Genomic DNA, 13672 nt, shown 5'->3' with positions numbered 1-13672 from the left:
CAGAAAAAGAATATGCAGCTTAAATTATCACGGAGTAAACTAACATAATGGTCTGGAAATAGAGTAGTTTACATTGTTTCTATGAATTCTGACAGAAAAATAATGAGAAAACTGCATGAACATCCATCAAAGAGTGAGGCTTGGCAGTGCCGAGAGTGGGCTCTGCTTGGTTTTCTCACTCAGGCACCTCATGAAAAAAAAAAGTCAATGCAGCGAAAGCACAAGAAAAATGTGAAGAGGCTTGAACCCCAAAGAATGCTGGTATTTTAAAAAAGAAAATGGGGGCCTGACAGGGGGTGAAGTAGTAATTACAATATCTCTCACACCTTCTATCACTTCAAGGAGCTCTTAACTTCTCTATGCAAAAGCAGCCTTCAGAACTTCTATTTTGAAAAATTATTGGTCTATTTTACCTCATATATTTCTCTCACACAGAGGAAAGCAAGGCTATCCATTTTCCTTGCAGAATATCTTTCAATCCTGTATTCACTGTGAGCAACTGTCAAGTACACTTCATTATTATGAAAGTTCTCTCAGGAAAGAAATCCATATCCAGCCTCTAATAAACACAAGGGGCAGAGAAGAGGACATGAAGTAGCAAGAGGTAGATAATAAAATTTAAAATAGGTTTTAATGTAGAAATGTACCCTGTGTATAAGATCTCCTCTCCCCACTGATTACAGCTTCTGAGAGTATTTTCTAAGCCAGACTGGTACAGGATTTGATGCATTCTCCCTCACAAATTTCAAAGAGAAAATAAAATTAACTCTTCTCCCTCCATTTTTTATCTTCCAGAAAGAAAAAAGAGAGTGTGGCCTTTAATTGCTGGAGGAGTAATGGGTTAAGGCCCTGAACGACGCCCATGTCACCTCCACCCCATCTCTCCTCTGAGGGGGTTAGGGTCATGTCTCCACAGGAGAAGGAGCTGACTGAGACACAAGAAGTGAAGAGAGAGAGAGATCAAAATTGGCTGATTCCAGGAAAAGTTGGATCTGGATGCCCTGGTGGACAGGGACCAGCTTCCCATCCCTCAGAACAGACCAGAAATTAGCCCAGCTGGAAGAAAGGCTTCAGACAGACTCCATCAGGATTAATGTTGTTGTTGCTGTTAGGTGCCGTGGAGTCAATTCCAACTCATAGCGACCCCACTCACAACAGAACGAACCACTGCCCAGTCCTGCAACAGCCCCCACAATTGTTGCCACGCCTGAGCCCATTGTTGCAGCCACTGTATCAATTCATCTCCTTGAGGGTCTTCCTCTTTTTCGCTGACCCTCTACTTTACCCAGCATGATGTCCTTCTCTACGAACTGATCCCTCCTGACATGTCCAAAGTATGTGAGACACAGTCTCTTCATCCTTGCTTCTGAGGAGCATTCTGGTTGTACTTCCTCCAAGACAGATTTGTTAGTTCTTTTGGCAGTCCGTGGTATATTCAATATTCTTCGCCAACACTACAATTCAAAGGTGTCAATTCTTCTCCAGTCTTTCTTATTGATTGTCCAGCTTTCACATGCATATGAGGCAATTGAAAACACCATGGCTTGGGTCAGGTGCACCTTAGTCCCCAAGGTGACATCTTTGGTTTTTAACACTTTAAAGAGGTCTCTTGCACCCGATTTGCCCAAAGCAATGTGTCTTTTGATTTCTTGACTGCTGCTTCCGTGAGTGTTGACTGAGGATCCAAGCAAAATGAAATCCTTGCCAACCTCAATCTTTTATCCATTTATCATGATGTTGCTTATTTGTCCAGTTGTGAGGATTTTTGTTTTCTTTATGTTGAGGTGCAATCCATACTGAAGGCTGTGGTCTTTGATCCTCAAGACCTTCAGTAAGTACTTCAAGACCTCTTCACTTTCAGCAAGCAAGGTTGTGTCATTTGCGAAACACACGTTGTTAATCAGTCTTCCTCCAATCCTGATGCCCCGTTCTTCATACAGTCTAGCTTCTCAGATTATTTGCTCAACATTCAGTTGGAATAGGTATGGTGAAAGGATACAACCCTGACGCACACCCTTCCTGACTTTACATCATGCCATATCCCCTTGTTCTGCTCAAACGACTGCCTCTTGATCCATGTACAGATTCCTCATGAGCACAATTAAGTGTTCTGGAATTCCCATTCTTTGCAATGTTATCCATAATTTGTTATGATCCACAGAGTCAAATGCCTTTGCATAGTCAATAAAACACAGGTAAACATCCTTCTGGTATTCTCTGCTTTCAGCCAGGATCCATCTGACATCAGAAATGATACCCTTGGTTCCACATCCTCTTCTGAATCTGGCTTGAATTTCTGGCAGTTCTCTGTTGATACACTGTGGCAGCCAATTTTGAATAACCTTCGACAAAATTTTGCTTGCATGTGATATTAATGATTTTGTTCAGTAATTTCCACACCCAGTTGGATCCCCTTTCTTGGGAATAGGCATAACTATGAATCTCTTCCAGTTGGTTGGCCAGGTAGCTGTCTTCCAAATCTCCTGGCAGGGACAAGTGAGAACTTCCACCGCTACATCTGTTTGTTGAAACATCTCCATTGATATTCCGTCAACTCCTGGAGCTTATTTTTTCACCAATGCCTTCAGTGCAGCTTGAACTTCTTCCTTCAGTACCATTGGTTTCCAGTCATATGTTACCTCCTGAAATGACTGAACATCGACCAATTCTTTTTGATATAGTGACTCTGTGTATTTCTTCCACCTTCTTTTGATGCTTTCTATGTCATTTAATATTTTCCCTGTGGAGTCCTTCAGTATCACAACTCAAGGCCTGAATTTTTTCTTCAGTTCTTTCAGCTTGAGAAATGCTGAGTGTGTTTTTCCATTTTTATTTTCTAACTCCAGCTCTTTGCACATGTCATCATAATACTTCACTTTGTGTTCTCAAGCCACTCTTTGAAATCTTCTGTTCAGCTCTTTTATTTCATCATTTTTTTCTTTTACGTTAGCTACTTGCTGTTCAAGAGCAAGTTTCAGAGTCTCTTCTGACATCCATTTAGGTCTTTTCTTTATTTCCTGTCTTTTTAATGACCTTTTGCTTTCTTCATGTGTGATGTCCTTGATGCCATTCCACAACTCGTCTGGTCGTCCGGTCATTAGTGTTCAACACACCAGATCTATTTTTGAGATGGTCTCTAAATTCAGGTGGAATATGGTCAAGGTCATACTTTGGCTCTCATGGGCTTGTTCTAATCTTTTTGAGCTTCAACTTAAACTTGCTTATGAGTAATTGATGGTCCGATCTGTAGTCCACCCCTGGCCTTGTTCTGACAGATGATATCAAGTTTTCCCTGTCTCTTTCCACAGATGTAGTCAATTTGATTGCTGTGTATTCCACCTGGAGAGTTCCATGTGTATAGTTGCCGTTCATGTTGGTGAAAAAGAAGTATTTGCAATGAAGAAATTGTTGGTCTTCCAAAATTCAGTAATGCGATCTCTGGAATCGTTTCTAACACCAAGGCCATTTTTTCCAACTACTGATCCTCCTTCTTTGTTTCCAACTCTCGAATTCCAATCACCAGTAATTATCAATGCATCCTGATTGCATGTTCGATCAATTTCAGACTGCAGAAGTTCGTAAAAATCTTCAATCTCTTCATCTTTTGCCTTAGTGGCTGGTACATAAATTTGAATAATAGTCGTATTAACTGGTCTTCCTTGTAGGTGTATGGATATTAGTCAATCACTGACAGCATTGTACTTCAGGATAGATCTTGAAATAGACTTTCTGATGATTAATGCAACACCATTCCTCTTCAAGTTGTCATTCCTGGCGTAGTAGATCACATGATTGCCTGATTCAAAATGGCCAATACCAGTCCATTTCAGCTCACTAATGCCTAGGATACCAATCTTTATGCGTTCCATTTCATTTTCGATGATTTCCAATTTTCCTAGATTCATACTTCATACATTCCAGGTTCCAATTATGAACGGATGTTTGCAGCTGTTTCTTCTCATTTTGAGTCATGCCATATCAGCAAATGAAGGTCCTGAAAGCTTGACTCCATCCATGTCATTAAGGTCAACTCTACTTTGAGGAGGCAGCTCTTCCTCAGTCGTATTTTGAGTGCCTTCCAACCTGAGGGGCTCATTCTGCTGCTATTCATAAGGTTTTCAGTGGCTAATTATTTTCAGGAGTAGACTGCCAGGTACTTTTGCTAGTCTGTCTCAGTCTGGAAGCTCAGCTGAAACCTGTCCACCATGGGTGACCCTGCTGGTATCTGAATACCGGTGGCATAGCTTCCAGCATCACGGTAACACACAAGACCTCACAGTACAACAAACTGCCAGATGCATAGGGGATCAGGATGAATGGGAAACCCCAAACTGATCGGGATTGAGAGGTGAAATCAGATTTGAAAGAAAGTCAGGGATGAATTTTCAAGCTGTGCCAGAGAGAGTAGTCTGAGGTCTTTGCTACTTTGCCTTAGGAAAGTTTTAGCGGCCAGACAAAATACAGGACATCCAGTTACATTTCAATTTCAGATAAGTAACACTTTTTAAAAAATAAGTATACCCCATGCAATATTTGAGATATACTTATGATAATAAAAAAAATCATTGTTTATCCAAAATTCAACTTTAACTGGGCATCTTGTATTTTTATATGCTAAATCTGGCCCCCAACCTTAGGGTGAAGGGGAGGGGGAAGCTGGTTTGGGGCCAGACTGTGCTTAGAAAAGTCTTTATGAAGATGTTGGGTGGGACAGCTACCTCTTCCTGCCACTGGCTCCACGGGCTCTCTGCTGTCAACCCAGGATGGCTATGGGGTCCTAGGTTGAACTGGGATGAGTCATTGTTGTTGTTGTTGTTGATAAGTGCCATTGAGTTGGTTCTGACTCATAGCGACACTGTGTACAACAGAACAAAAAGCTGCCTGGTCCTTTACCATCCTCACAATTGTTGTTATGCTTGAGCCCATTGTTGCAGCCACTGTGTCAATCCATCTCCTTGAGGGTCTTCCTCTTTTTCACTGACCCTCTACTTTACCAAGCATGATGTCTTTCACCAGGGACTGGTCTCTCCTGATGACACGTCCAAACTATGTGAGACATAGTCCCACGATCCTTGTTTCTAGGGAACATTCTCGTTTTACTTCTTCCAAGACAGATTTGTGCATTCTTTTGGCAGTCCATGGTATATTCAATATTCTTCACCAATACCACAATTCAAAGATGTCAATTCTTCTTCAGTTTTCCTTGTTCATTGTCCAGCTTTCGTATGCATATGACGCAATTGAAAACACCACAGCTTGGGTCAGGCACACTTTAGTCTTCAAGGTGACATCTTTGCTTTTCAGTACCTTAAAAAGATCCTTTTCAGCAGATTTGCCCAATGTAACGTGTCTTGATTTTTTGACTGCTGCTTCCGTGGGTGTTGATTGTGGATTCAAGTAAAATGAAATCCTTGACAATCGTGCTTGCTGAAAGTGAAGAGCGTTTAAGCACTTACTGATGAAGATCAAAGACCACAGCCTTTAATATGGATTATACCTCAACATAAAGAAAACAAAAACCCTCACAACTGGACCAATAAGCAGCATCTTGACAAATGGAGAAAAGATTGAAGTTGTCAAGGGATGAGTCATTATTATCAATAGAAGCACCCTTTGAGGGGAGGGAGACTCTATGCCTCCATGTCTCACTCAGACACCGCGTGAATGTTCCAGGCGTGGAGACAGCCCTATAGCTCTTGATGGAGAAACAACTTATGGAGACTCCAAACAGGCTCAGAAGACAAACAGCCAGGCAGTGACAGATCTTCAGAGAGAGAACCAGCATCCCACAGCCCTTCCATGATTTTCAAGAAAATTTCAGCACCACCATGCATAAATAATCTCCAAAAAGCCTATTTTGAAAATTATTAGTTTATTTGATCTTAAAAATATTTCTCCCGCTCCCATAGATACAACACCCAGGGTTATCTATTCTCCTCCCAAACTGTCCCATAACCTATACCCATTGTCGTCAACTCGATTCCTACTCATAGTGACTCTTTAAGACAGAGTAGAACTGCCCCCATAGTTTCCAAGGCTGTAATCTTTACGAATGCAGACTGCCACATCTTTCTCCTTTGGAGTGGCTGGTGGGTTCCAACAAATGACCTTTCGGTTAGCAGCTGAGTGCTTTAACCACTGCACCACCAAAGATCCCTTCCCCTAACCTGTAATCACCAGGAAAGAATACCATAGTTCATTGTCATGAGGTTTCTTTCTGGGTGGAAGGTCTTAGCTAGCCACACCAAACCAGTTGCCGTGGAGACGGCTTCGACCCATGGTGAACCTGTGTGTGTCAGAGTAGAACCATGCTCCATAGGGTTTTCAATGGCTGAGTTTTTGGAAGTAGATCGCCAAGACTTTCTTCTGGGGCACCTCTGGTTAGACTTGAAGCTCCAACCTTTCAATTTGCAGCCAAGCACGTTAGCTGTTAGCTGCACGCAGGGGCTCCTGACCTCCAATAATTACGGAAGGGAGAGGATGAGAGAGAAAATGGCATGAGGCGGATGATGACATCAAAAATGGGTGTTTTGCAGAAACGCATCTCACGGTTCTGAGCAAGGCAGCCTCACTCAGGCCACTGCAGGTTTGGAAACATTTTCTAAATGGGTGTTTTGTTACGCTCCTAACTTCTACTTCAATAACTTTTTAAAGGGGGAAGAAAAAATTAGAATAAATCCCGTTTCTTCTCTTTATAAACTGGGAAGGGAAAAAAGAATGCAAACCTTGGCCTTTATTGATAAACTTAAAAACTGTATGTACTTCAGAAAAGGGTAAGAGTGGGCTGTTTTCCCCACTAGGAACACCCTCTTTCCCATTGACCTGAGGGCAAAATGTTCATAAGAAAATGGCAGTGTCTAGAGGAGAGGCACTACCTCTGAGAAAAGAGCTCCCTGAAGGAACAGGTGGAACAACCCAGGAAGAGCCTCGTGCATATATTCACTTCTCCTCCTGTATCTAGCAGAGGTGAGAGAAGAAATGGAAAAAGGATGAAAGGGAACATGTGGTCCGAGGGGCCAGCTGGCTGGGCAGGAGGGCAACACACTCACTTTGTGTTTGTCATGTGGAAAGTGCAGCCACCTTATGAAAACCCACTGACTGTGGAGGGATCTCTGACAGACCCGGAAGAAGGAATGAATTTACAAGGAATTTCAAGTGAACTCCAGAGGCCAGAGGTTGACGGATGGCCAGGAAAAAAAATCAGGACCCTATATCTTTCCTGTCAGCTCAAGACATTTTTAGAGCCACTATCCAAGGACAACCTCCAAAAATTCTATTTTTTAAAATAATTAGTCTATTTACCTCAGAAATATGTTTCCCTCTTTGTGAGGACCCAAGGCTATCCACTTCTCCACACTGAACATCCTCCTGCCCTGGAAGAGAGGCTGAAGCATGCATCGCTATTACAAAAGCCCTCTGAGGGAGAGAGAGCTATGCCCACTTGCTAATAAATACAGGGTGGGGAGATGGAAGTCGATGAAATAATATGGGGTAAATAAATTTCAAATAGGTTCAGTGTGGAAATGTACCGTATGGTTCTCTGTTTTCTTATAGGTAACATCTCTCCTCTGATTTTAGGCCCTGGGTATATACTCTCAGCAAGGATTGTAATGTGGTTCCCATCATATATTCTCAAGAAAAATAAAAATAATTTACTTTTTCAATAACATTCTGGTTCATGTGAAGTCTGGGGCAAACTCAGTCTCATGTCGAAGCTCTGAGAAAGGCCAGGGCTAACCTCGCTCCAAAAACACGAATTACACTGGGCCTCACAGGAGACATGAGTGAGTGAGGAGACTCCACAGGGCAGAGTGTGCACCTGAAGGAAACCTCCGAAAGCACAGGAGAACAGAGGCAGGCACTGAACTCTCCCTCAGGAAAAAGCAGAATTCCTGTGGATTGAAGTCTAGTGGTGGAGGTGGGGTGGGATAACTCCACAGTGGAGACACTACCTCAGCCAGGTGATCAAGGTCAACATCAACAGTGATCGGTCACACTGATCATATGTATCCTTGATATGATGTGATGAGAATGGCACTTTGTGGGCTTCTTCCCCAAAACCCATAACCCCAGTCTAATAATGAGAAAACCATCAGACAAATTCCAATAGAGGGGCATTCTATAATCTGCCTGGCCACTATGCCTCAAAACTGTCAAGGTCATCAAAATCGAGGATGATCTGAGAAACTGTTACAGTCAAGAGGAGCCGAAGGAGACGTGATGACTAAAAGTAACGTGGGATGGGATCCTGGACTAGAAAAGGGGCACTGTGGAAAAACTAAGGAAAATCTGAATAAAGCATGGACTTTATTTAACGATAACATATTAAGAACTGAACCTAACCAGTTGCCATTGAGTCAATTCCAGCCCATGGTGACCCCATGTGTGTCAGAGTAGAACTACTTTCCATAGGGTTCTCAATGGCTGATTTTCTAGAGGTAGATTGCCAAGACTTTCTTTTCAGGCACCTCTAGGTGAACCCAAACCTCTAGCCTTTCAGTTAGCAGTTACCATTTGCACCACTCAGGGACTCCAATGTATCAATATCAAAACAAACAAACAAAAAAACCCAAACCAGTCACCATCAAGTCAATTTCAACTCATGGCAATCCCATGTGTTACAGAATAGAACTGCCCCACAGGATTTTCTTTATGGAAGCAGATCACCAGGACTTTCTTCCACAGCACCAACAGGTGCGTTTGAACCACCAACCTTTAGGTTAGTAGTTGAGTTAGTTAACCATTTATACCACCCAGGGACTCCAGTGTTTCGATATCATCAATTGCAAAAAATGTGCCATACAAATATAAGATATTAACACTCAGGGAAACAGTGTAGGGTATATGGGAACTGTCTGTACTATATTCATAACTTTTCATAAATCTGAAACTGTTCTAAATAAAATGCTTATTACAGAAAAACAAAGGCATATGGGCTCAAATGAATGTCTGTCTCCCAGGCAGAGACTTGTGAGGGATGGTAGAGGGGTCTTCGACGGCTGATGCTTCCAGTGCCTTAAAACCTAGACTGAACCTAAGACTGTTAGAAGTCCCCGCGTTCTCCCTCATCCTCTGGGACTACACAGCACAGCACAGCTCTTATTCTAAGACGCCATTGCAAGAGTCTCTTCCCTTCCCTTACAGGCTTTGAAACAAACACACACGTTTTCAATTCTCTCCTTTCAAATCACTTCCTTTAACAGCACTTGGAGTATTGTACTGCCAGGACCAACCACATATTTGCGGCGCCCGGTGCCAATGAAAATGGAGCCCTTTATTCAAAATTATTAAGAATTTCAAGATGGAGCCAGCAGAGCATTGAACTCAACGTGGGCCTTTCTAAGCATGAGGCCTGTGTGACTGCCCTGGTCACAGCCCCATGCATTTGGCCCTGGGTACCATTTTGTATTTCCATCCAGAAGATATTTGTTGTTCCTGGGTGCCGTCAAGTCAATTTCGACTGTAGCTACCCTATAGGATGGAGTAGAACTGCCACATAGGGTTTTCTTGACTATGATCTTTACGGAAGCAAATCACCAGGTCTTGCCCCCTCAGAGCTGCTAGATGGGTTAGAACCACCAACCGTTCAGTTAAGAGCCAAGGGCTTAACTGTTGCACCACCAGTGTTCCTAGGAGATGCTTATTATGGAGCTGTTCTTAATTCCACCACTGCCACCTCCAAGTCTCAAAGTACAGAAAGAGCAGAGAATGAAACTCTTGTAAACACATCGTGTGTAGTGAATTGAGGCTGTTCTTTAAAGAGCTGAGCTGGGTCACCAACCCACAGGAACTGTACCTCCCCAAGGTGACCCCCAGGACCCCCAGGCTGATTTCTTTTCTCAGAAAGAAACCCCAAAGCCCACATGGAAAAAGCTGTGCATGACCACAGGTAGGAGGCGCCATCACATGAGGTGGTGCACCTGGGCTGTTTCCTCTTTTACTTCTGTTAAGAAGGTGGGCATCGTTGAACACACACACACACACACTTCCAGAGAGAGGGATAAACACGTCAACTGCGGACACACAGTGAGAACCACCATCAGTTTTGATCCTCAGGAAAATTGGGAAAGGCTCGAGAGAATTCTGTAAGTTTCTCTGCCTTATTCCTGTCCTGTCTTTGGGATAAAACAGGGAGTAACTTAGGTCAGCGAAATAAAACTTTTATAAGACCACAGTCCCCAAAGAGGGACAGGGTATTTCAGTATTTACTGAATTTGAGGGACTTTCTATGGGGTAGAAGTGTGGCTGGCTACCCATCTTCTTGGCTTTAGTAGAACGTAAATATTGGACTATATCCTGATCTGATTGGGAGTTTTTGTTTTAGGGTGTGCTTTTCTTTTTTCGGTTGGGGGATGCTCTTCTTGTCCAGAGTGGACACAGATGGGGCCGAGTTCCCCTTAGTTCTGAGGAGCTCACCTGTGTCCTTGTGGTTTCCCCTCCCCCTCACCCCTGGAGAGGACCAAGGCAAATGTGGGGAGGAGGCCCTGGGTAAAAATGGCGGCTCTGGGAGGCGTGAATCTAATTCATCTGGCAGCCATTGTCCACATCTGGAACGGGAAGAAGTGAGGCACAACCCAAGTGACCAGACGTTTGTTGAGCATCTACCCTGCCTGGTGCTTGCTGCTCAGGCACTGGGCACACGCGAGTTGGACGTGGATGGGACACCCCAAAGGAGAAGACAGAACATAGGAGAAAACCAGCATAGGAGTAAGGCCTGGAGCTAATGATGTCACTGTTGGGTGCCAATGGGGCCATCCAACTCCTAGCAACTCCATGTGACAGACAAGTACTGCCCCACAGGGTTTCCAAGGCTGTAATCTTTACCGAAGCAGATCGCCAGCCACATCTTTCTCCCGAGGACCAGTTGGTGGGTTCCAACTGCCAACTATTCACTTGGCAGCCAAGCACCTCACCACTGAGCCTCCAGGGCTCCTGAGCTAACAGTAGAGCTGTGAACAATACAATAAGGCAGTACAGCGTGGCATAAACACGAGAGTGGCTAGGGTGTCTGCCACCTCTCACCAGGGTTCTACAGCAACAACTGCAGTGTCTCCCAACGGGCTTCCTCCTGCCCCTGCTGCCATCTGCCTTCCTTCCCTGCATAAACCCTTCCTTCCCGGCATAAACCTGGCCCTACCACCTTCACTCACCGGCTCTCACCACTGGGACCTCGCCTTTGCCCAGACATACCACCTTCTGCCCCAGGGCCTTTGCATCACTGCTTTATCTACTCCTGGAACCCAGCATTGATCACCAGCTCTCTCTCATCAGTCAGGTTCAAATTCCACCTTCTCAGAGAGGACCACCCCAACCACCCCATCCTGTGACCCTTTTTCTCAGGATTGTGAGGAAAAGTGCCAGACCTCACCTCCAAACAGGTGGCCTGGTACAACAGATGGCACTCTGAGGCCAGGCTGCCGGGTCTAAATCCTGCACCTGCCACCCACTGGCCATGAAACTGGGGCAGTGCACCTTTCTCTGTGCCTCAGCTTCCTCATCCCTAAAATGTGAAGAGTCCTCACACTTCCTCCAGGCGTGGCTGGGGGTATTAACTGAGTTGACTCTACAAGCCCCAAGCACAGGAGCTGGGGCATAGTGCTCCAGAGTGTGGGCAATTGTTCCTTTCAGCACCACCTTCATCATCATCACTGTAAGTTGTCATCTCATTCGTTTACTTGTTTGTGTTTGGGGTCCATCTCCTCTCAGCTAAAGCATTGGCTCCTTGAGGGCAGGAACCTGGTCTGTCTTGTTCACCGCAGCTTTTTTTCCAGCACCGGAAATACTGGGTGTGGTACATAATATTGTTGCTGTTAGCTGCCATCAAGCAGGCCCCAACTCATGGCAACCCAGTGCACAGTGGAAGGAAACACTGCCCGGCCCTGCACCACCCCATGACCCATTGTGGATCAGATCACTATGATCCATAGGGTTTTCACTGGCTGATTTTCATAAGTTGATCACCAAGCCTTTCTTCCTAGCCCATCTCAGTCTGAAAAAGCTGCTGAAACTTGTTCAGCCTCATAGCGACACACAAACCTCCAATGACAGATGGGTGGTGGCTGGGCATGAGGTGCCTTGGCCAGGAATCGAACCCAGGACTCCTGCATGGAAGGCAAGAATTCTACTACTGAATCACCACTGCCATCATGTCACATAATAGGTTCTCAGTAAACACCTGTTGAATGGCTTCTTGTCGTCATTAGGTGCCCTTGATTCGGTTCTGACTCATAGTGACCCTGGGTACAACAGAAGGAAACACTGCCCGGTCCTGCACCATCCCCACAGTCATTGCTGTGTTGTTCGCAGCCACTGTGCCAGTCCATCTTCTGGGTGCTCCACATCATGAATGACTTAATGAAATCTAGTCTGTCTGATTCTGAAACTTCATGCTGTTTTCCACCTCATTCCTCAGCATCTCAGATATAATCCCTGCAGAGAGATTTTTTCTCCCCCTTTAATGTGATTGTAGGTCCTGTGGAGGGCTGTGAAAGGGTTAACTTGGTGCCGGCATCTCAGGAGTCCCAGAGCTTGGAGCCCTCCAGGGAGAATTCACAGTTGGACAAGCTTTACAGAAAATCTCCTTTTCTGATTAATTCTCAGCAGCTCTGCCCTGCCGCCCCCAGAAGGAGATCAATAATTGACTTGCCACACTATTCTCACTGATTATAATCATATTTAAAAACTCTGATCATTTTTTTTAAATGCCATTTAAGGTTAATTTGCATTCATCAAGGATTTTTTTTTTTTTCTTTAAAGGGGTAGTTCTCCTGAAAGGCTAAACATGAATGTGCACGGCAGCATGCCCAGTGTCTGATGGTAATTTGCAAGAGGAAAAGTTGAAAGTGGCCATAATTTTTAGTCCTGCTTTAGCAGGGCGCCTGGCCTTGACAGAATACAAGCCCATCGTGGGTTACAAGTCAGTATAGGCTCATGTGTTTCTGATGTCAGGGTTTTGTCTTCTCTCTGCTATTTTTTTTTTTTTTTTTCTGCTATGCAGAGGATTAATTTTCTCTAAGAGTGTATAGCTATCTATACCCTTGTGCTCTCCCTGGGTGAGCAGAGGGATGTACTGAGAGAGCAAAATATATACGAATAACGGGAAGCTCTCACAGAGTCAGGACGGAGGCGCATGCCTCATTCTGTGTAAATAATAGCAAGGTGTTGTTGTCGCTACTGTCATTACTAATGCTCACCATATAATCTGAGGTTTCTTCAGTGGGCGACTGTAGAGAACAAACAAAGACAGAAAGGAAGCATCAGTGATGAAAACTGCCTCCAGTCACAGTACCTGGAATTGTTTGGACAAATGAGGGACCTTGTTTTGCAATAGTTCTGGGAAGGGGGTTGGCTAGGGAGGGGGATTGAAACAAAAGCATCTGAAAGGGGAAGAACTGGGGAGAGAATTAACAGCTCCACATTCGCAAACACTGACATGGGTGTTCAGTAACAAGACTCTTGAAGGGGTATCACTTGCTTTCTTTCAGATGAACAAAAGAAAATACATTTTTTTTTCTTCAGCTAGAATTTCAAAGTTCTGTTCGAGTTTTTTTTTTTTTAACTTGACTTTTGGGGAGTACTATATTTTTTTTTATAATGAATAGGATTTTATCACTGCCTAGAGAGACACATGCCAGGGAACCCTTGGCATGTAAGTCGTACCTGAAAAATAGCA

General features: G+C 44.1%; 1 protein-coding gene across 10 annotated transcripts in view; it reads right to left on the bottom strand.

Moving 5' to 3' along the window:
• Positions 1–13672, bottom strand: part of ZNF831 (zinc finger protein 831) — a 163102-nt gene that overhangs the window by 70202 nt on the left and 79228 nt on the right. Inside the window, exon 5 of one of the 10 annotated variants that reach the window (XM_064276299.1) lies at positions 13194–13223. The exons of the other annotated variants lie outside the window; for them this stretch is intronic. Within the exon in view, the coding sequence (XP_064132369.1) occupies positions 13213–13223 (11 nt within the window). The 3' untranslated portion in view covers positions 13194–13212. The remainder of the gene's footprint in view (positions 1–13193; positions 13224–13672) is intronic. 10 annotated transcript variants of the gene reach the window in all.

This window comes from Loxodonta africana, chromosome 24 (genome assembly GCF_030014295.1).
Source record: "Loxodonta africana isolate mLoxAfr1 chromosome 24, mLoxAfr1.hap2, whole genome shotgun sequence".
In the NCBI taxonomy this organism is placed as follows: domain Eukaryota; kingdom Metazoa; phylum Chordata; class Mammalia; order Proboscidea; family Elephantidae; genus Loxodonta; species Loxodonta africana.
Note: the sequence above shows the minus strand (reverse complement) of the source record. Positions and strands in the feature narration are given on the sequence as shown.